Here is a 22,903-nt window from a genome sequence, read left to right on the forward strand (position 1 = left end):
TCCTGCTGACAAATGTAGATACACATAAACCTTCTTCATTTATGTGTGTAGAAAAGTTATTGTTCATGTAATTTCTTACAGAAAAGAAACTGATACTGTTTATTCTCTTAAATTTGTATTGGGAGATTCTCAAGCTTATTAAATGTATGGTATCTTATTCAAAGAGGAGGACACTTATTTGACCAGTTTTCCCTCAGTTTTGATTGTCTTTGTGTCTGTAAATAGGTGACACATCAGATCGTGATAACTTCATAGGACCTGCAAGTATTGTAATAGCCTTATAACTCTGATTTTTCTAAGTATTTTTTGAGGGTAAGAAATATTTTACGGCAGCGTTTGTACTGTCCTACTTTGTGTGTCCCTGCCCCACTGAGACATGACTTTCCATCGCTTTGGCAGTGAGGGTAAGCTTTCTTTTTGGCTTGATGCATGATATTTAAAGAACTGTGTTGACTGTTAAACGGTTTTGGCTCCCAGTGAACAAATTTAGTGGTTCTTTGTGCATTCTTACATATGTGTTGCTGTTTCCTTGATATTTATTTTTTTGTGCTTCCATTTGTTTCTTTGGACTTTGGACATATTACGAAGGCTGCGGTCACTGTCCTACTGCATGTAGACCCTATAGTGTCACAATAAGGTTTTAGATACCAGTTGGTAATGAGCATAGTACAGCATGCAGAGAAATATATTAGTTTTTTCACTTTTTTTTTTCCCCTGTATGGTATTTTGAAAAAGAAAAAAGTCTTTTGAATTTCAAAGAAAATGGAAATAGAGGAGAAATTGTAGCCTAGTGTTTTTTTCCAGACATGTGTGAATTAGCTCACTTATGTCTTCTCATGACATGTCTTACTATCATCTACAGTTACTTCAGAGTCAAAATGTGGTTTAAAACATAAGAGTTGAAGTAACATTTTGCTGGTGTTTACATATTATGTTCATAGTTTATGAATTATTTTAAGATTTTTTCATATCAAAACATTCCTCGTTTTTTTGTGACACATGTTTGTGATGAAAAATCTGATGCAACGTGCCAGCATACAACACGACCACACCAGGGTCTTGATACAAGGGTTTTGCTCTAATGGTTGTAGCCTTTTTCCTAATTCTTATTCCTTTGACTTGGGTAGGTAGTTCTCAGACTAACTTAGTATTTCCAGTTAAACCTCCAGGGAAATATAGTCTCAGTTTCATATTTGGCTTTGTCTGTGGTAGAGTACTGCAACTGTCACATGAGGAAATTTGTTTCATTGCTATCTAAGTTATCTTTTATGCTGTGTTACTGATTTCAGATAACACGGTAATCCAGAATAAAATATACTGATGGACAGAACAACATATTCTCTTTTCTTGGTAATTCACCTATTCAGAAGATGAGATCTTAAAAGTAATTTTTTGTGGAATTGTTTCAAGAAAGCTTGGAGGGAAGGATGCTCCTTTATGAAGACTTGGCCAATGAGCATAGTGACATATAATTACATATGGCTGTTGCAAGAAATATCATCAGTCACAGACACTGAAGTATTTTTCATGCAGAGCTGTCACTATTTTCTTCTACTAAGCTAAGCAGAGGATGTGATTTTTCCCATCCCTCCTGAAGGACAGAAACTTTGGGTTGCTTGGGTCTAGAAGTCAGGGATGCTGCATTTTTTTCTGTACATTAGGCTAGTCCCTTGGTACTTGCCACCAGTCTTGGGTCTTGACCTTGTATTTAGTATCTTTTCAGGTGCTTTCCAGGGCAATAAAGACTATTTTAAAAAAGTTGGATGTTGGAGAGAATTAGGAATAGACAGTTTAATAAGTAGTACATAGAATGTGTTTTAGCTGGTGCATGTCTATAATTGTCAATAGAAATACATGATCTACAAGATGAGGAGAGAAAAAACTTGGTAGGACCTTGCTGTTGAGATTTAACCCCAGCTGGCAACTAAGCATCACACAGCTGCTTGCTCATTTCTCCCACCCAGTGGGACGGGGGAAAGAAGAGGAAGGGTGAAGTACTCAGAGATTGAGATCAAGACAGCTTAATAGGTAAAGCAAAAGCCACACACACAGAGAAAGCAAACCAAGGATTTAATTCACCACCTCCCATCAGCAGGCAGGTGTTCTGCCATCCCCAGGGCAGCAGGGCTCCATCACATGTAATGTTTTCTTAGGAAGACAAAATACTGTAACTCCAAATGTCCCCACCTTCTTTGTTCCCCCAGCTTTGTATGCTGAGCATGACATCATATGGTCTGGAGTACCCCTTTGGTCAGTTGGGGTCAGCTGTCCCAGCTGTGTCCCTTCCCAGGTTCTTTTGTACCCCCAGCCTGCTTGCTGCTAGGGTGGTGTGAGAAGGAGAAGAGCCACTGAATCAGTGCAGGCACTGCTCAGCAGTAATGAAAATATCCTTGTGTCATCAACACTGTTTTCAGCACAAATCCAAACCAGAGCCACATACCAGCTACTGTGAAGAAAATTAACTCTATCCCAGTCAAAACCAGCACACTTGCATAGTCAGTTCTCATAGTTATTTGGAAAAGAAGCTTATGCAAATTAATGAGAAATAGCTTAGGCAGATTAGTTTCTGCAGAACTGGTTGGGGAAATTGCACTATGTTTTCTTAGGTGGTTGGTGTGTGTGTGTGTGTGGGGGGGTTTAATATTGAGGAAACTACTGGGAGTTGTAGTACATGATAAACACAGAATCATGAAAAAAAATCAGAAGTTCCATAAAACAAATACTGTTATTGGAGAATAAATTGTGCCTTGTAAGAGATGAGGGTGGCATCCTGGGCTGAGGAAGCATGCCTGCTACATGTAATTTGGTTTTACTCCTCCACATAAGGCTGGACTGCATTGTTTCAGGATGGAGTTTAAAGATTTAATTGTAACTAATTTTTGAAAAACTCTTCCATTTAAATATTCTTTAGCTGTGCATGAAAAATAAGAAGGATGGTGTAAGTTGCTGCTCTCAAATAATTCCTTAAATTCTTGGTCATTTATCTTCTAAAAAAGCAGAGGCTTTCACATATGTGTTTTTTCTTGAGCTCCTTGTTGAAGGTCAAGAACATAATCTGATCCTTAGGAGTATAGTTCTACCTTCATTTTAAAGATTCTTCCTTGTTTCCAGGTTATGAGCTCTGTAAATGTTAATTCTCAATATGAGTCTGTTCTTTACCTACATTCTCTCATTCTATTTAATCTTGATGCGTCAGAGGAATATTGCCTAAGCGGAGTAAAGAATCCCAAGGGAAAAGCAAGCTGGGATGAGATCTGGGAAGGTACTGGGAGGGGAGGCAGTACAGCATTTTGGATATTTTTTTTTCCTTGCTAATCTTTGCTTACTTATTTTCACTGTCAAGTGAAATTGGTATATTATAGAAGTTCTGTGTAGAGCCTGTGTCTCTTTACTTAGACTTCATGCCCTTAAAGAATTAATTTGTAAATTCATGCTATGAGTACTGGAGAATCAGAGTTCACCTTTCCAGTGGGAAAAGGCAGGACTACAGCCACACTTAAAAAGAAATGGTATCTAAGTGAAGCTTGTCATATCCTAAGAAATTGTGTATTTTTCTCTGATACAGAGCTCTATCCCATTCAGGGAACCAGTCTTAAAAGTGTCCCTTCAGATGCAGAGGGACCAGTAGCAGGTTGCCAAGTTCTTTCATTCGTCTACTCATAAAATTTAATGTTTGTTCTGGGAAGAGATGAGGAAAAAAAAAAGTGATAGAATCAAAGCTTTTTCTTCTTTTTTCTTAAAGTTTTCTCTGTCTTTTAAAGCTGAGTCACAAGGGGAGGAGCATTATAAAATGTCCTGTCTAGTGGCATCATTTACATCTCTGCTCCTTTAGTATTTCCAGCTGTGCCTCTCCTGTCTTGCATATCTTTTGTAGTTTTTTATTATTTTCTTTTGAGTTCTTTGGTCTACTATTCTTTGTATTGCTTGGTCTTTTCAGAATGTCTTTTCTTATCCTCCCTGTATCACTGCTATCTGATGTGTTATCCATTGCCAAAACATGTGGTGTCTGCATCTGCTCTGACAACAGCAGGTTGAATGCAAGCAAGATACTATACCCTTATGTGAACATGAAGGCTGTTATAAATTTGCCACTTGAAATTTGTGCATGAAACAGCATGAAAAGAAAGTTAGCAGAATGTCATCTTAGATTGGAAGATCTTTCAGTCCTGGTAAAATTGCAAACTAAACTGTTATGTATGTTTAACAGGTAATTGACTTTTATATAGTTACCTGTCTTTAAGTGCACCGTGTTTTAAACCAGGAAAACTGTAACCAAAATTATCTGCTTCCACTTAAGAATTCCCAGTTACATAGAGAGCATTTCTGGTAATTAGTAACAAAAACAGACGTGCAGTTTCAGAAAATATCTCGTCCGTCAGTGTTTTCCAGTATCAGCCTTGTTGTACCAATATATTCCTGTTTGTGGAAAAAAATTAGATACTCGTGTTTGAGTTTGCACGTGCACTGTTTTTAGTGCCTTAAAAATAATATTCTTGTAAAAAAAAGAATTAACATGGTTATGCTAATTACATACTGATAACAGCCACCCACAATTCTATTTAATATATATTTTTTTGTATTTAATATTATTTTTATTTGATTAATAATACTTAGAGATGGATTTCTCTTGGAAGTCTGCTATTTTTGATGTATTGATATCTATATTTTTCAAAGATCCTGAGTCTGGCCAATGTGACTGTATCACATAATGAAAAAATTGTTATAACAAATGTTCATGTATTATGAATGACATGCTGTCAAATGTTATGTAAATACCTGAGGGCTTAATATACTTTCTGTAGATACTAGGAATATGTGTTTTAAACATACTTATTTTTCTTTCGTGAACATCTGGTTATCTGTCAGTTTTAAGCTGCTTTTCCCTCAGTTTGGAATAAGAACCCCTTGAGAACGAGTTGCAGTAAATAAGGAAGAATTTAGTAGGTAAATATTGTGTAGAATGTGATATCTTTCAGGTAGGATCAAACGATCCTTTTACTTTTAATGTAAGAGCATTTAAGAATGCTCTTAGGTAAAGTCCTTTAGCAAACAGCATCGGTTTTATTTAGTTGCTCAACATAAAGATGGTTCAAGGGGGCTTTTTGTATGGAGTACAGCTACTGCCTGCTGAATGACTTTAATGAATTGTAGCACCTACATTAGAATAAATACAATTCATGTAAGTCATTTCACCCTATAGCAGATGGGTGCTTAAGTTTGTGAGAGAAGATCAATAGAACCAGTTAGCTTTTTGTGTTGTTTCAGTGTAGAAAGGCAGCCTGTTCCAAATCAAGAACAAAGTCTGCTAAGAATATTTAGGTTTGATTGGAATAAAGCAGTGTTATATAAGTTTGCATCAAAAGAAGTAGATGTGCTATTCCAAATTCATAACAATTGTCTGTTAGTCTGTTTTTAATAATTTTTTCTATGGCATGTAATCCTGTTTAATTAGATTCTACTCTCTCTGTTGTTTCAAGATTCCATAAACTGGAGTCTTATATACCAGCTGCTAAAGCAGGAGTTACTGTCTAAATGATATTCACAATGAGTATTTGGAAGGTTTACAATTATACCCTTGCTAATAAATTGTGCTATTTTCCCCAACAGTTTTAAGTGCTAATCTTCAGAAGGCATTTTAAAATTAGCTAAAATTCTGTCAGGAGATTTACAAAAATTGTTAGCATGAAGATAATTATGTCACAGTCCTTGGACTCCATCTCTGATTGTGTGCATAAATCAGAAAACGTCAGCTGTGTTTTCCCTTAATAATTATCCTTACAGCAATATATTACAGTTTAGATGACTATTATAATGTTGCTTTAGGTTTATAAAACACAAGTTAGTTATTTGTAAAGTTTTCTGCTGATGGAATAATTTACGTATCCAGAATAACAATGTTTTTTTGGTGTTAACATTTTATATGAGAAGATCAGTATGGAAATAAGCATTCTATACTTTTTATACAGTCCTTCAAAGAGGTCAGCTTTTTTATTGCAACTTTAATAAAGGAGATCACTTCTATGTTATGACCAACATTTTCAAAAGAGATAGCTAATGTGGTAAACATTGTGTCATGTGTGGGACTTGATGTCTTTTGGCATTTTTGATCCAAAATTTGAGACTTTTCTTGCTGAATCCTTACAGGACATAGGTAGAGATCTACTATAGGTCCCAAACAATTTTGGCCATTTGTCATTGGATGCTACCTCCTTAACAATAACTAATTGAATTATTGGAGGGAGCTACTACATCCTTCAGAATTTAGGCCAGGTTGTTTCATTTCAAGCAAAATCTTAAGTCCAAATATATTTAATATACATATTTTCAAATTTGGCTGCATAGACATCAGAAAACTAAGACAAAACATACTCTGTAAGAACCTTTTTCCTCTAGTATAAAGAAGAAAACAGGAGGAGAAAAAGGAATTTGTTTTAGCATTAGCGTCAATAGTACATACAAACCGTATAGGTAAGAGCTGTTCCATCTTTCAGTTCTTTATGTTTAATACACAGAGGACATTTGACAGTGAAAATATGAGATTTGCTTTCACAAATATTTGGGAAAAAGTCAAGCTTTCTGGAAGATTTTCTAAAACCACGTGGAAGCAATGAATTCCAAGAATTCAGCAATTCTACTTACCTAAAAACTTCTTTCATGAAGGAGAGGTGGTATTTTAAGTCAGGCTTTTGATTTGGTAGTGTATTACACTAGGATAGGAGATTTACTCAGCTTCAGTGATGCATGCTGCCTTAGAACAGGCCTTATGCTGTTGTGAGATCAAAAGATTTTATTTCACCACTATCTCAAAATGTGTGTAATACTAACACTTTTGAAAGTCTCATGTGAAGTATTTTAGGATAGAGTTAAAGTAGCAGGATATGGCTTAGTGTGATCCCACTCTCGTTTGACTGGATGGAAGATTTAAGGTTGATTTTGATGGAAGTGGAATCACTTTTAATCTGTGCTGTATCACAGAATGCACAAATTTGAGTTATGGTGGTCTTTTCAAAACTTGGACCCTTAGGTCTCTCATGCCAGAGCAAAGGCAGCAATACTTCTGTGTCTTAGGGTGAAACCAGGCAATAGACTGCTTTTGGTTTCTGAGTTACTTCTGCAAAGTTTCGTGTTTGACCCAAGAGGCCAAATCAAGAATTGCTTTTCAAATGACTACATCAAGCAAAGAGGACTTTTCTATTCAAGAGAAAAACGTATAGATGAAAGCTAAGCCAAGGAATGTTCAGAGATGTATTTTAAAAAGTACATCTTCACTTTTGCCAGAATCCTAGGTTTTTAGTTAAAACTAGAGTGATTCTTTACTTATATTCTCCAGTTATGTGAGCTAGCTTGTTACTTCAACTAATGTTTGTGAGACTTGGTAGTTGCTGACTTTCCTTAAACTGTTAGAATATGATGAAGTTTACATCATGATAGTATTAATATTATCACTTAAGATAACTGAAAATACAAAATTATGAGTACACAGTCATTGTTTCCAAAGCTTGCAGCTTATTTTATTAATGAGAATAGATTGCAGTAAGAAAAAAAAAAAAGTCATATATTTGTGGTTGTGGGAGGAAAAGCTTTTCAAGTTGTTCATTAGTCTTCCTTCTTCCTCAATCTTCATACTCTCCTCATTCATCTTTCTAATTTCTGGTTAGATGTTCCACCAGTATGCTGTGTGTGATGCCACAGGTATTTGTGGATATCCAGTGTACATCTCCCTTTTTAACTAGTTGTCATGTAGTTTTAGTTAAGGCCTCATATGATAAATAAACCTTTTATTTGTATATAAAAATTTATTCTCCACTCTTGATTTTTGGTTTGTTTTAAAACCTCATTATTTGCTCCTTAGAGTCAGACCAGTGAAGTATTATGCATCAAACATACTTCCCTGTGCAAGCTGTTTATATGAATCCATTTTATAGGAGGGATAATAGAATGAGCTAAATTTTGCTACTGATTTACTGCGTAAGAATTGTAAAGCTCACCATAATCATGGTCTAGAGAACTTTAATAATTTCCCAGATGAAATACTTCTTCAAAGTATTCTCCTGCACACACATATTGGTAGCCTTGCTTATAAACTTGACATTCTTTCAGGTGATCTGTAAATGTCACCTGCAAGCTGATACTCAGAGCCGTGAAGTGGAATCTATACACCTGTAGCTATGCTTGTATTTGGTATTACAGACTCCTTGTTCTCTTTTCTCTGAGCAGATCCAACATACGGTTTTGGATGATTGTCAAGTTCTAGCTACAAAACAGTGGGTGTGATCAATATTTGCTCGCTCTCTTGTTCAGTATATATGCAGTAACAGATGACATATTACTACGAGGTCATCTTCCTTCAGGAGTTTGCATCTGGCTCAGTTTTTAGTTCATTTTTTCCTAACGGTGAAGTTATTTGCTCTCCAATTGCTGTACCTTGGATGAGAGCTATTTTGCTGAAAGTAGCTGAGAAAGATATTGTCCAGAAAAATTTCTCAGAAACGGTAGAAATCTATCTTCTTGCTAAATGAATTGGTACAACATTTATTATTTGAGTCTATAAAAATTGTTCCAGTTTTTGTTCTGGGTTATCTATTAATTTCTGCATTGGATTTATAGCTGAGGTGGAATATTTGTGTGTAAGGCTACGTGATCACAGCATTTTCTTTAGAAATGGGACACTTTTGTTGCCTTTCAGCTGCTTAAATAGTATGGACTCTATAGACGAAGAAGAAATACCAGCTGAACTTACTCTTTGCAGTGTGTCCTATATAAGCATTAATTATTTTAGCTTGTATGATATGGAGAAGTTTTGGTTGTATTTGATAAAAATCTTGTGTCCTTTGGATCCTTTCTCATTGCTATGTGCTTTATAACACAAGGTTAAGAGAAAAGAACTGTGTGGTGCTCAGATTTTCTGAAGCTGTGCTGAGATGCTTGTGGCACAGGCTTGTAAAACATTGACTTTCCTCTTTTGGAGCTTGGAGCAGTATTCAAATAGTGTTTCCTTTTGGTCTATCTTCCTGGAGGAAAATGGAGGAGAGGTTTGATTTTGCTCACACAGATACTTTCATTTTAGTACTAATGAATCATGAACTCTTTGATAATTAGTAGTGTTGTTTGGATTTCTTTTGTGTATTTTAAATGTTGTAGAGCTTCCCTGTTCTTCTGATGTAATCCCTTTGAGTTTTTGAGTAGGATTTTGAAATACATACATACAAAAGGCAGCTGACTGTGATATAAGCAAATAAAAAATACCAGATTTATTACACTGAAAAGTGTAAATATTATATTTAATAAATATTACATATTTATTACCAGAAAAAATACCATGGGATAAGATTTACTACATAAGACATGCATCATTTCTTATAAGGGAGAGAAAAGATTGCAACAGTTTCAAATGTAGCTTTGTTCATTTCTCCTGCTGAGAAATGTGTTGTTAAAGCATTCAAACTTGTTAAACAGTCTATGCTTTTATTTTAAAATAATGATATTTTAATGTTAATTGGACAAGCTAAAATATCTTGTTAGGTCATTTACAAATATCTAATTATTTCCTTTCCAGTAATGATTTTGTAACCTCAAATTGAATGTAATTATAAAAATAAAGAATCAATGCACAAAAGAAATAACAATAGGTAACTTTTATTGCATTAATTAAACTGTCTTTAAGATGTGGACTTGAAAATTAATTCAGATGTTAAAGACTATGAAAGCAATATGACCAAATAACAGTGCACAGATTTTTCTTTAAAGCTATTGCATGAAGTGCCTGACAATCCTAGCTTCAAGGTTGTTGGCAATAGTTACATCTGCAACTTATATTTCTTTTACACCCATATGGCAAATTATGCCTCCAAGAGATAGGTTTTGGTATTGGAGAAAGGTGCTGCAAAGAACAGAGGTAACCTAAAAGCCTCCTGTATTTATGAGCGTCAAGAGAATACAAAAATCCTCTGGATGGTGCAGATGATCAGAGAATTCATTTGCAGGTATTTTCACACTGACTTTGCACAGATGCAAATTTCTGTACTCCCCAGCATCTTCTGAACCAGTTTTACTGCCTGTGTGGGAGCAGAAAAGGATCAGCACTCTGGAGTAATGGAATCAGTCACACATTCAATAATAATTAACAGAATACAGCAAAGTTTTATTTCATTTATTGTCACAAAATTGTTGGCTTCATATTACTTTTAGAAATACTGGTGAGCTCTAATCTGGAGAAAAACATAAAGTGGTTGAAGTGTCTATAAACATTAATTAATCTTTTCAGTTTCTGTTATGTTTTAATAATCAAAGATGAATTAAATGATTGGTTTGTTCCAAAAACACTTCTTTTATTGGAACAGAATTTATAACTTTTATTATGATTCTAAAATGCATGTTCAGGTTTCTGTTCTCCCTTGTGTGCGTATAGAAGCTTTGTAGTCTTGCATAGCAATAAAGGAAAAAACTTTTTTTTTTTCAAAGAAGAAAAAACTTTAAATTCCATACATTTCATTATGGAACATTTATAAGATGATTTCCATGGCAACCATATAATAAGATTTACATTTACTTTGTTTCTGAGTTCTCAATGTCTTTTTAATGATGCCTGTGTAATTAAAACACAGTGCATACCTTGAGGTTATGTAATGTAAAACAGTTTTGTTTGAATGATGGTGAATAATGTTCATATATGTAAAATATACTGTTTAAGAGCATTATGTGGATTTGTCCATTTGTTGCAGAACTGTGAGAAACTAGAAAATAATTTTGATGACATCAAGCACACGACTCTTAGTGAGCGAGGAGCACTTCGAGAAGCAATGAGGTAAGTCTGGGTCACCATAGCAACAGTCACAGATGTGGTAAAGAAAGAGTCATTCTTCATTATTGGGGGAACAAATGAGTTCATTGCCACCATTCAGCTCTATTCTCTAAGGTATTAATTTGTCAGTGGAGAGGCTTCCCTTGAGGCTGTACTTTGGTTTTGAAGCTGCATAAATGTTAAGCCTGACTGCACAGTAAAAAACGTAAATGTTTAATTTGTTATTTAAAATGCTTAAGGGGTGCCTTGCTTTATATTTATACTAAACTGTGAGAGAATGAAAATATTGTTCTTCTAAATTCTGAAAGTGTTAAAGCAATTGTGCAATGGCGTTTGAACAGACCTGTGTTTGCTTTTAAATTGGATTTGATTTTTATGTATGCAGTTCCTCTCTACTCTGATTTTTGTCACCAGATTTACATGATTTTGGTTTTGTTAATGGAATGTTAAAATCTGTCTGATCCTTCAGATATTGTAGAGATATATATTCTGCTTAATGTCATTATATCATTGCACTTACTGCTTACTAAAGGAGGTTAAAATTAGTACATGAATCTTCTGTTGTCCTTTCTTGCACTGTAGAGTATCTGCATAGAGAACTTTTGGGGAAACTTGCCAGCTGTAGTACCTGAAAAAGAGAATGTTAACTATGCTGAAAGGTGGTGGAATCAAAGACAGTTTCTCTAAAGTAGCTCACTGAATAATCAGGAAGATATTAATTATAGTATTATCTATGGATCAGAGAATTATGGTAACTTATACTTTTAAAGGTTCTGAAAGTTGGATAGTAAAATGTAATGATACAAACATAGTGCTGCTTCATTTCGCTTGCCTGATGTTGGAGTAACTTCCTAGACCTGCACAAGTGCAGGAAAAAAGTGTAGAAGAAGGAAAAAAAAAAATTGAGAATCTTCTAGAAGAACTAATTACACCCATTTTCTTTGATTGTGTTCATAATCCCTTTAAGTTTACAGATGTGTGTGAAAGACTTCATTTGCATGACTGATTTTATGTTCGTGGTGCTCTTATGCACGCTGCTTTGCATCGGTGTTTGTAAAGGTGTTGTGACTTGAAATGCAAGCTGCCTCTTTGGAAGCCTTTCTTATTACCTCTGAATTATGTTGTTTCCTTTCTGAATATTTCAACTACTACTGTTGAAAATAACTAAAAATAGTGGCATTCACCTTTCTGATTTGACTTTTTTGCTTTTTGCTTGTTTTGCTTCATACAAATAGGGTTTTCTACCTATGTGGTCAGTCATTTGTGAACATAAATCTTTTATGTGGTGCCAGGAAATGCAGTGATTTAAAATAATGATTTGGGGAACTTTTGGCAGGTGAAGCTGCTTTTAGTAGTTTCAACAAATTGAATTTCAAGTTGCTGTACTCCTGCAACAACATTCCATGGGTAGGTTTGTGGTGTTTTGTGATACGTGACTCAGCAGAGTTAATCTTTTAAAAACTTGGGAGCTGACAGCTCTTTGGTGATAAACATTCGCTAGCAAAGGGAGCTTTGGCATTTCAAAGGTCACGTTTCTGTTACAAGGACTGTGTTAGAAGATTCTCTTGATTCTATGCTATGCATACAATAAAAAGCACTTTACTATCTCATAAATTTGTATCCTGGCTATTTCTGTTAGTGTACAAGCCATTCTGAGAAGTGTTATTGATTATGATGTGTGACAAATATTGTTCAGTGCTGGTATTTTCTTAATTGAAGTCAATATTATATGGTTGATTTTTTTCCTAGTTGTTTTTATGGAGGTAAAGAAAATACCTCGATTAAGACTGTAGTTTGTTTTTTATAATGTATTTGAGTAACACATGAAAGGTGCAAAATGTTAATTTAGAGAGGTTTATGCGTGTAGATGTATGTATTTTCTAAATGTGAGTAAAAGACACTTGTTTTTTAGACTATGGTTCTTTCAGCTGCTACATAGTCACCCCATACCCTTGGTGGCTGCATTTTTCCATTTGGATCCCAAGATTGTGTAGCATATGTAATTCAAATGGTACATTTTAACAGATTAAAGTTTGCTTTGCTTTCCCATAGCTGTAGTAGACGTTGGACCAGGTGTGGGATGACAGACTTGCTGGTCCAAGTAGTGGGAGATACCTGCCTCCTTTTGGTAAGGGAAGCACGTGGAGAGGGTTGCACACTGCACAAAGGCACTAAAATCATGTGGGCATGAAAACAACAACAAAAAAATCCTAGTTGGATAGCAAAGTGGATATATGTGGATCTCAGATGAGCCTTAGGTTGTGTGGGCAGTCTGCCCAAATTCTCTCTGATTTCCCAGAGTGGTACTATTGGTCTGCCAGATGAGAGATATAATGAACGTTTTTCCCCAGTGCTCCTGTTTGGAACAAGACCTTCCATTTTAACTTTCTCTTTGAGAAAAATGGTCAATTTAATATGGGTTTCAGTACTTTTCTAGTCTATGAATATCACTGTACTCTGCATAAACAAACACTAATATCCAAGAAGAGTCTTGTTCTTTTTCCAGCTCTTCAGAAACTGAGTGGTATTCAAATTAAGGATTACATGAAAATCAGCTTTCTTGTTTATGTATGTAGATGTATGCAAAATAAACTTTCTGAAGGGTTTTAAAATGATCATAAAGCATATGAACTTTTTCTAGTTGTACTTTACATATTATTTTAGACCTTGAATGAGATAATGAGCTGATAGTAGTTTGCCATTACTGTGTGTATAAAGAGTGGTATTGTAAGAATTTGGTTTACTTATGATTGCTCATAAGATCATAAAGCATTCAATTCAGTTAATGTTTTGCTTATTTTGTTAATGTACTCCAAATGGTTTATTTATTATTATATTTTAATGTAACTGCAAAGCCTAAGCAAACAATAAAAATACATTAGTTTTTTGGATTTGGGGTTTATATATGGGCAGACTATTGCTTTACATACCTTGAATGTGTATACGATAATTTAACTAGGTATTTTATGTAGTAACTTGGCAGAAAAATAGCGTAGTCATATATCTATAATGTCAGGTTGCATAAGTGAGAGCATTAAGCTTTTGTTAAACAGGGCTCAATTTGTTCTTAATATGTAATCACTGTAAAAATATCTGAATCCTGATCTTCGGTAAAGTGTCATCTAGAAATTTAAAGGAGCTTTTAGACTGATTTGGCTCCTACAAAGAGAGGAGTATTTGAGGAGGAGGAAGTAGTGTAGCTACCTGTATGTTAACCCTGACAGTCTTTTCATAGGTGGTAAAACCAGAATGTGGACAACTGTGGTAACTATTTCTCTCGGGAAGCAGGGTAAAGTAGCCTTGAGGAGTCTTAAAACCAAAAAAAAATTAGGAAAAAAACAAATGCCATGAAAACCCAGCCAAATGGTTAAGTAACTTTTTGTAGAAGTGTGGAAGAAATCCCAAACCAATTCTTAACATCAGTGTAGAATAAGATACGGTTTAGGGAGGTACTGGGTTTAGCAAGGTGAAGGACAAACTTCAGGAAGCAAAAGGCATCATCTGGAAGGAAGGGAATTTTTTTTCCAGTGAATCCATTCACTGACTTCGTGCACAGGCATTCATCGTTGCTATCAGGAGAGAGAATAACAGAATTGCTTGAAGATGGAAGGGGCTGTTGGAGGTGATCTAGGGCTCAGGGCTGTGTCCAGCCAGGTTTTGTATATCTCCAAGGACAGAGACTTCACAGATCCTCTAGGCAAAAGTCCTCACAACAAACTACAAAAAAAAAACAAAAAGAAAAATCCAGCAAAAAACCCCCTCATCCTCATAATTTTCCTTTTCTTTTTTTTTTTTCCTTACTGAAATTCCTTTTTTTTCATCTTGTGCCTGTTTTTACTTAACCTTTTGCTGGCCACCACTAAGAAGTCTGGCTCTGTTGTTTTTATTCCCTCCCATCAGTTATTTATACATATTGATAAGAACCCCCCTGAGCCTTCTCTACTAGAGGCTGAATGTCCCCAGCTCTCACAGCCTCTCTTGATGTAGCAGGCACTCCAGTCCCTAAATCACATCAGTGGCCCTTAGCTGGGCTCGTTCTGGTATGTCTGTGCCTCTTCTGTCCTGGGGAGCCCAGCCCACGACACAGCACTCCAAGTGTGTGTCTAATCAGTGCTGAACAGTAGAGACAGATCTCTTCTCTTGTCCTGCCAGTGACGCTCTACCTAACACAGCTCAGGGTGCCATTGGCCTTTTCTGCAAGGCCTGGGTCATGTTCAGCTTGTCCTCCAGGACCACCAGGGCTTTTTCTTCAAAGCTGCTGCAACAGGTTGGCTCCAGCCCATATGGGTGCCTGGGCTTGTTCCTCCCCAGGGGCAGGACTCTTGTATTGCCTTTTTTTTTTTTTTTTTTTTCTCCCTTCTACTCTGAACTCCTAACTTCATGAGATTTCTGTAGGCCCATTCATCCAACCTGTCAAGGACAGGATCCTGACACCAGGATCTCATGAACCTGGTGTCAGACAAAGAACACTATAGTGTTTAAGATCTGAATTGAATGTTGCAATTGTTTACTTACCAGTTGAGTTTGGTAAGCCACCATAGTGGCTTATGGCGTTGAGCAATCAGTTAGCAAGACTGTTGAGATGTTAAATACACTAATGGGTCCTACCTGGAGGTGAGTATGTGCATGTTCTAGCTTGTAAACGTTGACTGAGTTATATTCATGAAAGCTTTGTAAATTAAAATTAAATCTCAGGGTTTTTTTGTATAGACTTCTTGTTAATAAAGGAAGATTTGAACATAATTCTCCATACTTTGAAGTGGGAAAGGACAGAGAAAGTTTACCTGTTTGGATCAGTATGAAAAGACACCAAACTTCATTTGGAATTTTCTTTTGCATTCACATATTTGTATATAGTTTTGGATAATGTGAACATGGGAGTGAGGCTTCAACTGTGGTTTCCAGTTTGATAGAAACAGTTTCTGTTAATGATGATATTCACCGTTGTCTTGACAACAGTATAAGCTGGAGTTAGTAATAATCAAGATTCTTTAATATGGTCTAGACTCTCAGATGTATTTGACAAATGGTTTCTATGACTGGGGAAAAGCCAAGAAAATTGCATTGTAAGAAATTTCATGATTTCACAAGTGTTCATTAGTTTGCAGAGTAAAAGCTGGGATTTAAAAAGATGTGAACAAAGCAAGTCTGCAGCACAGCCTACAAAATATTTAGTAACTATCTTGTGAGGGCTCTGGGCTGAGATATGGCAAATATAGGTTCATATTCTGGTTTTGAGTCAGGAAACTTGGATCTCCAACTTTGAAAAGCCACATCATGGAGCTGTAGAATTAAATGCAGGAAATACAAGGAAAATGAGAAAAAAATGAAAAATGGCATGTTAAAAGTATGCCTGCTTTCCTGTATTGTTCTTAAGATGTTCTGAGAGATGAGACCAAGCTTAGGTAAGTTGAAAGGGAAGGCGAATGAGGAGGAGAGAGGATAATTGCTTCTGAGTTCCTGATCAAGGTCTCAAGATCATCTTTTCAAATAAATCCTTCGTATTCTGAGAAGGTGGAAGCCTTTGGAGTGAATTGCAGTGATCCAAAGTAGCCACTAGACTTTTGATTAGTGTGCTTATTTGGGACAGAGGGAGTGAGTTCAAATTTCTGGTACCTCCTTTTATCTTTACATTTCTCTCCAGTGCAATCATTTGAATGCTGCTTAAGGCCATGTTTTTAGGGGAGAAATAAGTGATTGCTTCTTATGTATTTAAAATAAAAAAAAAAAAAAAAGCGTGCTGCTTCCAAAGTGCAACAACATTGTCTTCTTGGATGCCCAGTGCATCTTGCTCTTGTGTCTCATCAACAACAATCAAAGTCTCTCACCTCAGAGGACATACTAATAACATAAACTGCTTTCATATATAGGCTTATTCATTTAGACCTTTACTTAGACTGCGTGTGGCTTAGAGATATTCCTTAAAAAAATCAAAACCCAGAAAAACCTGTGGAGATGTTCTCACACTGAAAACAAACTGGGCCACAAAAACATGGAATTTAAGGAATAGACCATGCTTTCCTTAGAATTTCCTTTCTAGATATATCTTGACAATTTTATAAATTTACAATACTATTAATAGGATATGGATATAAGCAGATCCTGCAGAATACTAGTGTTGCTAATTACAATTGGTGTTATATACAAATACATATAGAATATTAGAAGCACTTGAGAACTTTTAGTAGTACTTCTATAGTAAAAGACCTATGTGACTAATAGACATGAATTTAATTTTGGTTTGAGTGCCCCTTTGAGATCAGAACTTCACTAGCATCCTTAGTGTACATTACAGGTCAAACTGTCAGCCTCACTTGCATTGACCAAACATTAGCCATGTACCTCCAGAGTGCAGGACAGCCCTGTATAATGACAGCTATGACTGAACAACCAGCTTAGGTGTTAGTAGCTGTTTTGTGGCATTAATGAGGTTCTGTGTTTGTGCAATTTTACCTTGATCTTTGTTAGCAAAATAGCAAACAATACAGTAAAAAGTAGTAGATAAATGTCATTGATTTGGAAAATGCATTACAATTACTACTTTTGTTGATAAACTGAAGCGTGCTTTAGGTAAGATCTTACATGAATGTTTTTGGTAAAATCTTGTGTGTTTTTCATATTCATTCTTGTACATACTGCAGACTTCAGGTCTGCTCTGCGTATGGTAAATGCATTGTTTCTGTCTTAATGTATACAATTAATGTATCCAAAAATATCAGAGGAGAGAACAAAACACACTGTCACTTCAAGGGAGGGAAGCCTGGTTTTGCTTTTGAACCATTTAGTTTTATGATTTCAAGAAAATAATTGGATAACAGTCAAAATTTTTTTAAGTGAACTGCAGGAGATGTTGTCTGATGCTGGTGGTGAAAGAGGTTTTGAAAACCACTGTAGCAGATGGCTTACCACAAAGACTCCAAAGATGGCATGCAGTGGGTGCAGCCACATACCTTTTAGTGACTAACAGCCACTTGTCTACAAACTGTTAAGTGTAGAAAATTATACTAGATTCTTGAGTTCAGTCTTTGGGTTCCCCGTTTGTTACTTTTTAAAATGCAAGGTTTTAAAATACTTCGCAAATTTATTTTTTGCTACCATTAACAGTCAGGAAAAAATGCTCTGGACTGCTAAGGACAAAATGTAGAACATGGACTATCATGCTTACAAATACCCTGTTTTCATCAGCCTGTACTCTTTGAAAAAAGTTTTAGTTCATTAAATAATTTTAAAAAAAAAAAATTTGGAGATGAGTGAAGGAAACTTGCTGGTGGCTTTGCCATGAGTCATGGCTTTCTGTAGATTATTGATATTTGATTTTTGTGTTCTAGGGCTTTAGAAAGTTAAGTTAGAAGATGGCTTATACCATTTTAGACCATGACAAAAATCTGAGATACAGAAGCTGGGCATTACAACTTTGGCAAAGGAGTCAGATGTTTTAATTCAATCTGTTGAAACTCTTGCTGTTTTATTTGTAAATCATGTATTTAATCTCCACTGTAGCCAGTCTATTGAGAATATCACATTCCACATATATTCAAGAAACCCCATTTCCTACAGTAACTTCTCTTTTGTGTACAGTCAGAAAACAGTCTGTCTTTACAAGTGCTATTTTAAATGTATCTACACTTGTTTCTTTTCAGGCGTTTACTGTAGTTCTCAAAAGCCTCAAAAGTGTAATCTTTCCTCCCTCCTTTGTGGTGTCCTTTGAAGTCATCAGGCTTTGTATTGCCTTGGGCATCTTTAAGTACATTCTCCTTGGAGTTCAGGATACAAAGCAAATCTGGGGATTGAGGACAAAATACAGCCTTCATTCGAAGTTGCTTTATTTAGGTTGTGTGAGTCTTTGCACTTTATATTCATTGTGGCTAGATTATAATTTTCTTTCTGATTATGGTGCGTTAAGAACTCTTTGGTTATAATGAATATTAGTTACGCTTCTTTTGCTATTTCTCAAGAGTCCTAACTTTATATTATACTGGCTTTTGGTTCTCGATGTAAGAGCAAACATCAATTTTCCTAGAAATGTTTTTTATATTGGGGTGAGGGTGTTTCAGAGATTAAACTGTGTCCAGCTGAGCCCCAAGATATTTAACTTCCATCAGAATTAATCTACCCTTCCCCTGTAGACTCCTGAATTTAAATCCTGTTTATTTACTTGAGGCTATTTGAGAGAGGAAGAAAAGATTCTTTAAGTTTAAAGCTCCCATGGAATCAACCTGTTTATTGAAAATACGACTCGTTTTCAATTAATTAGTTGTTAAGAAGATAAACTAGAATTGGAACCATACATTTAGCTATTTTGCTACAAAATTTTTCAGAAACATATTTTACAGGAGAATCTTTTTTTATTGGAGCTTACTGTTGAGAAATTGGTATGCAGCCAGTTAAGCCCTAGACCACTTCAGGTCTTTCAGGATACCACCCAGAGATTTTCACTGCTATCACCTAAGGCAAGGCTACTAGTTTAGCACCCCTAGGAGTGAGGAGTGTTAAGATGTCAGGCAACAATTTGTACATAGGAGGCTGCTTACGTAGTGAGACAAACACAGGAGGTGTCATGGAGAATCAAGGAACAAACTTTTCTTGAGCAGCATCTTCTGACATCTTTCATGTTCAGTACTACTTGTCTAGGACTTGCTTTGTAATGTGCAGAGAATATTGGCATTTACAGTAAGTTTCAATTTGTATGTATTTAGCTTATTTAATTAGGTTGGAGCATTTAGTTCTGGCTTGGTCCAATACTGAATGTCAAGATTTTTTTTCAGAAAGAAAGAATGAATATCACCATAGTATTTGGACCCATTCAGATGAGATATTATCATGGATCTGTGTGCGGAACAGAATTTAATGGGAAGAATTATACTGGGATTTTCATCAGAATATGTACAAAAGACACTGATTTACATCTGACACCATTCTGCAATACAATAATCTTTTAAAATTGGTGAGGTTTTTGTAAAGGATTTTTAAATAGTACCATTACTTTTAAACTACTATTTATTAATAGTATTTAATATTTCTATTATTACTGTACATTAAGAAATAGTGATTACTATATTTACTATTTCTACTTAATAAAGTAATTACTATTACTATATTTGTAAATATTTTTCAATGCTCAGTAGTAGTATTTAATGCTACTATTCAACACTATGAATACTTTTATTACTACTGTTTTACCTACTGAAGACTTTTGCACATTTGTCAGTATTAAGTACTATAAATCAAGCACTTGTTATGTATTTGGGTAACGTATTGGAGAGGAAAAAAAATAAATGGTGTTGGTTAGTATTGGACAGTATTACCAAAGGAGCTAGAAAACCATTACACTTTGAGGAGTATTTTTATTATAGAAAAAGATGTGGATAAATATTTTATACATTTTGTTTTTTCTTTTTTGAGCATGTTATCCTCTTTGAGCATATAGAGGCTTCCTGAGTGGTTCTTCCTGCTTATGTGTTTTTTCAAGTGAACAGGAAATGCGCTTGAGCGTGTGTAAACCAGTTGCTGTTCCCAGGGATCTGCAGCATCTTGCTTGGCTCGTGGCTGGCTGTTAGATGTTGGCCTATGCCTCACACTGTCCACACCTCAGTCTTCCCATTGCAAATTTACGTGTGTGTAAAGACAAACTTAAATGGCTCCTATGTAGAGTCATACGTTTAGTCATGGTGTATCTGTAGGGTGCCTCTGTGTCAGCCTTGCTGACTCGGTTGACATTTGTGCAAAGCCAGTGGGGCAGCATGTTCCTAGGCAGGGGATATGCTGCTCGTGGCAGGTCCTGCTTGTGTCAGGTCAGCTCTTCTGAGCTGTCTCTTAAGACAGCCAGCACAAGCAGATGTGACGTAGAAGCAGCAGGGACATGGATGTCCAAGAGGATTGCTCAAGGCTACAGGACTAGGTTAGAATGAGGCTGAAATAAACACCAACTGCATTTCAGGAAGGGTTATGTTGGGTCCTAGTACCAACTGTTATGCTGTAGAAACCCATTACTGCTGGGCCATACTGCTTATATAAATGCAGTCATTCTAGGATATCTTCTGCTATGAAGAGATGCAGTCATTCTAGAGATAAATTCCTCTGCAGCCAAAATCATAGGGAAATGTTCTGCTCTCCCCAGCAGAGGGGAGAGGACCACTGTTCACTCAGTTGCATATGAAATCCCTGATATTTCTTTTCTAACCCATTTAACCATTAGGGACTATACAGCATAAATATTTTGCTTTCTTTCCTGACTGAATTAGATGTGTTTCAGGAAATGTAAATCTTCCTGTACTCCCTGCTCCTGTCATCAATTTTTATTCTTTTTTTCTACTTGGATACACTGGGTGAGTGCAGACTTTACTCCTAAATTGGAAGGGCCTGAGTAAATTTTTTGCTGTTGGTACTGTTAAACGTTCTTTCTTCTGCTAGCTAAACGATGTCATAAATGACATTTTAACATGTACAATTTATTTTGTCTTAAAATCATAAGTGCAAAGAGAGCTTTGAAATGCAACTTCTCTAAATATTTTCTCTTCTATTATCCACATTTATTTCTTGCTATAAGACAAGAATTCATTGCTTTTGTGCTGAGAGTGTGAAGCTGCAAGTTGATAATGGTAACTCAATGTTTGTAATATAAAATGTTGTTCCTGTAGTGTGGTGGTCCAATTACACAACAGTAAAGCAGGGATGTAACACAGCAATGCTGCTTTCCTATTTGTTTCAGTAGGTTTAGCACAGTGGGAAATGTGGCATTGTTCCAAGGTAGTGTGTCAAGCTTACAGTTGGCTGGAAGTGCAATGGAAGTTATTCTAAGACTTTGTGTGCTGGTTAATAATTCTTGTGAATGCAACAATTGTGTTATGGAATGTATTTGTTGTCATTTCATTGCAAGGTTTTTGTATCTTAATTTTGTGAAATTATGGTGTTCTAGATATACTCGAACAAGCCTCTCTGTAGATGTTACGTTTTCAGCACTCTAGTTTTAATAATCAAATATATATTTTGTATGGTTAGAGGTCACGTACACTTTTTTTCATGACCCTGCTGAATCTTATGAAATTGGAAAGAACTACTAGATTTGGTTAAATGATGTAAATTCTTCCTCCAGAAAAGCCTTATATTTTGAGGAAAAACATTTTTTATTTTTTTCATTTTAAATCTTATTTTAGATATAATTATCAACAGACTGTCTCTTTTTTTTTTAAGCCCAGAGAACTAGTAGTGTATCAGCAAGTTGGCAGCTGGGAGAAACTAGAGATGGCAAGGCATCTTTATTGGTAGTAACTTTGCTGTTGAGACTTGGGGTGTTGGGTAGGAATCACTTAGAATTTTTGCACTTAGTCTCATTTTTGACTAATTTTCACATTGCTCTAAAGCCATTCCCCACGTCAGTAGACATCACTATTGTGCTGTGGCAGTCAGCTTACAACTGTCTTAAAGATATATTAATATTCTTTATCATTTTGAATGGTCCTCAGCAAAATATGTGTGTACATATATATATATATATATATTTAAAATAGCATGGGAGCGGCTTTATAAACTGCTCCATGATATATCTCAATATGTTTCATGTGATGAGGACCAGCCACTGCTTATGGAGTATTAGCAAATACTTCACAATTAAGGAGTTAAATTTAGCCTTGTTAGCAGCCTCAATATTGAGGCTAACAGCACGTGCTAAAAAAAAAAAAAAGTGTTGTGCTTTCTTTTTGTGAGTCACAGGTAGCTCAGTACACCCTTAGTTTCAAGCAAGTTATTGAAAGCTATCATAGATAAAAATACCAGGTATACTGCACCTGGTTTGATTCAATGATTATAAAGGCAAAATTCTACATCAGGCATCTTTTTTTTACCCCTATTACTCATTTTTCTATCAGCCTTCTGAAAAAAGGGTGCCTGACACCTGTTGGTCACAGACATTTTCTCTGTCATAGTACATTTGGGCTTACAGTAAAAACAGTAATTGCTACTAGCATCTGACGCTCTCCAAAGATCTTTAGTTAGGTACATACATGCATATACTTTTCTTGAAGCTTTTCTGAATGCCTTTGGCAGCACTGATCCAGCAAATGGAAGGTTGTCACTGGCAACATCTTCATAGAATCATAGAATCAT

At 35.7% G+C, this 22,903-nt stretch overlaps 1 protein-coding gene across 1 annotated transcript in view; it reads left to right on the forward strand.

The window, feature by feature from the left end:
* LOC103770322 (dihydropyrimidine dehydrogenase [NADP(+)]-like) overlaps positions 1-12,929 on the forward strand; it is a gene marked incomplete at both ends in the record, with an annotated part of 28,398 nt that extends 15,469 nt beyond the window's left edge. The window contains 2 exons of the mRNA XM_008937578.1: positions 10,722-10,804; positions 12,854-12,929. Coding sequence (XP_008935826.1) covers positions 10,722-10,804; positions 12,854-12,929 — 159 coding nt within the window. The remainder of the gene's footprint in view (positions 1-10,721; positions 10,805-12,853) is intronic.
* Positions 12,930-22,903: the final 9,974 nt, after the last annotated feature.

Source organism: Merops nubicus, unplaced genomic scaffold (genome assembly GCF_000691845.1).
Source record: "Merops nubicus isolate BGI_N331 unplaced genomic scaffold, ASM69184v1 scaffold21343, whole genome shotgun sequence".
NCBI lineage: Eukaryota > Metazoa > Chordata > Aves > Coraciiformes > Meropidae > Merops > Merops nubicus.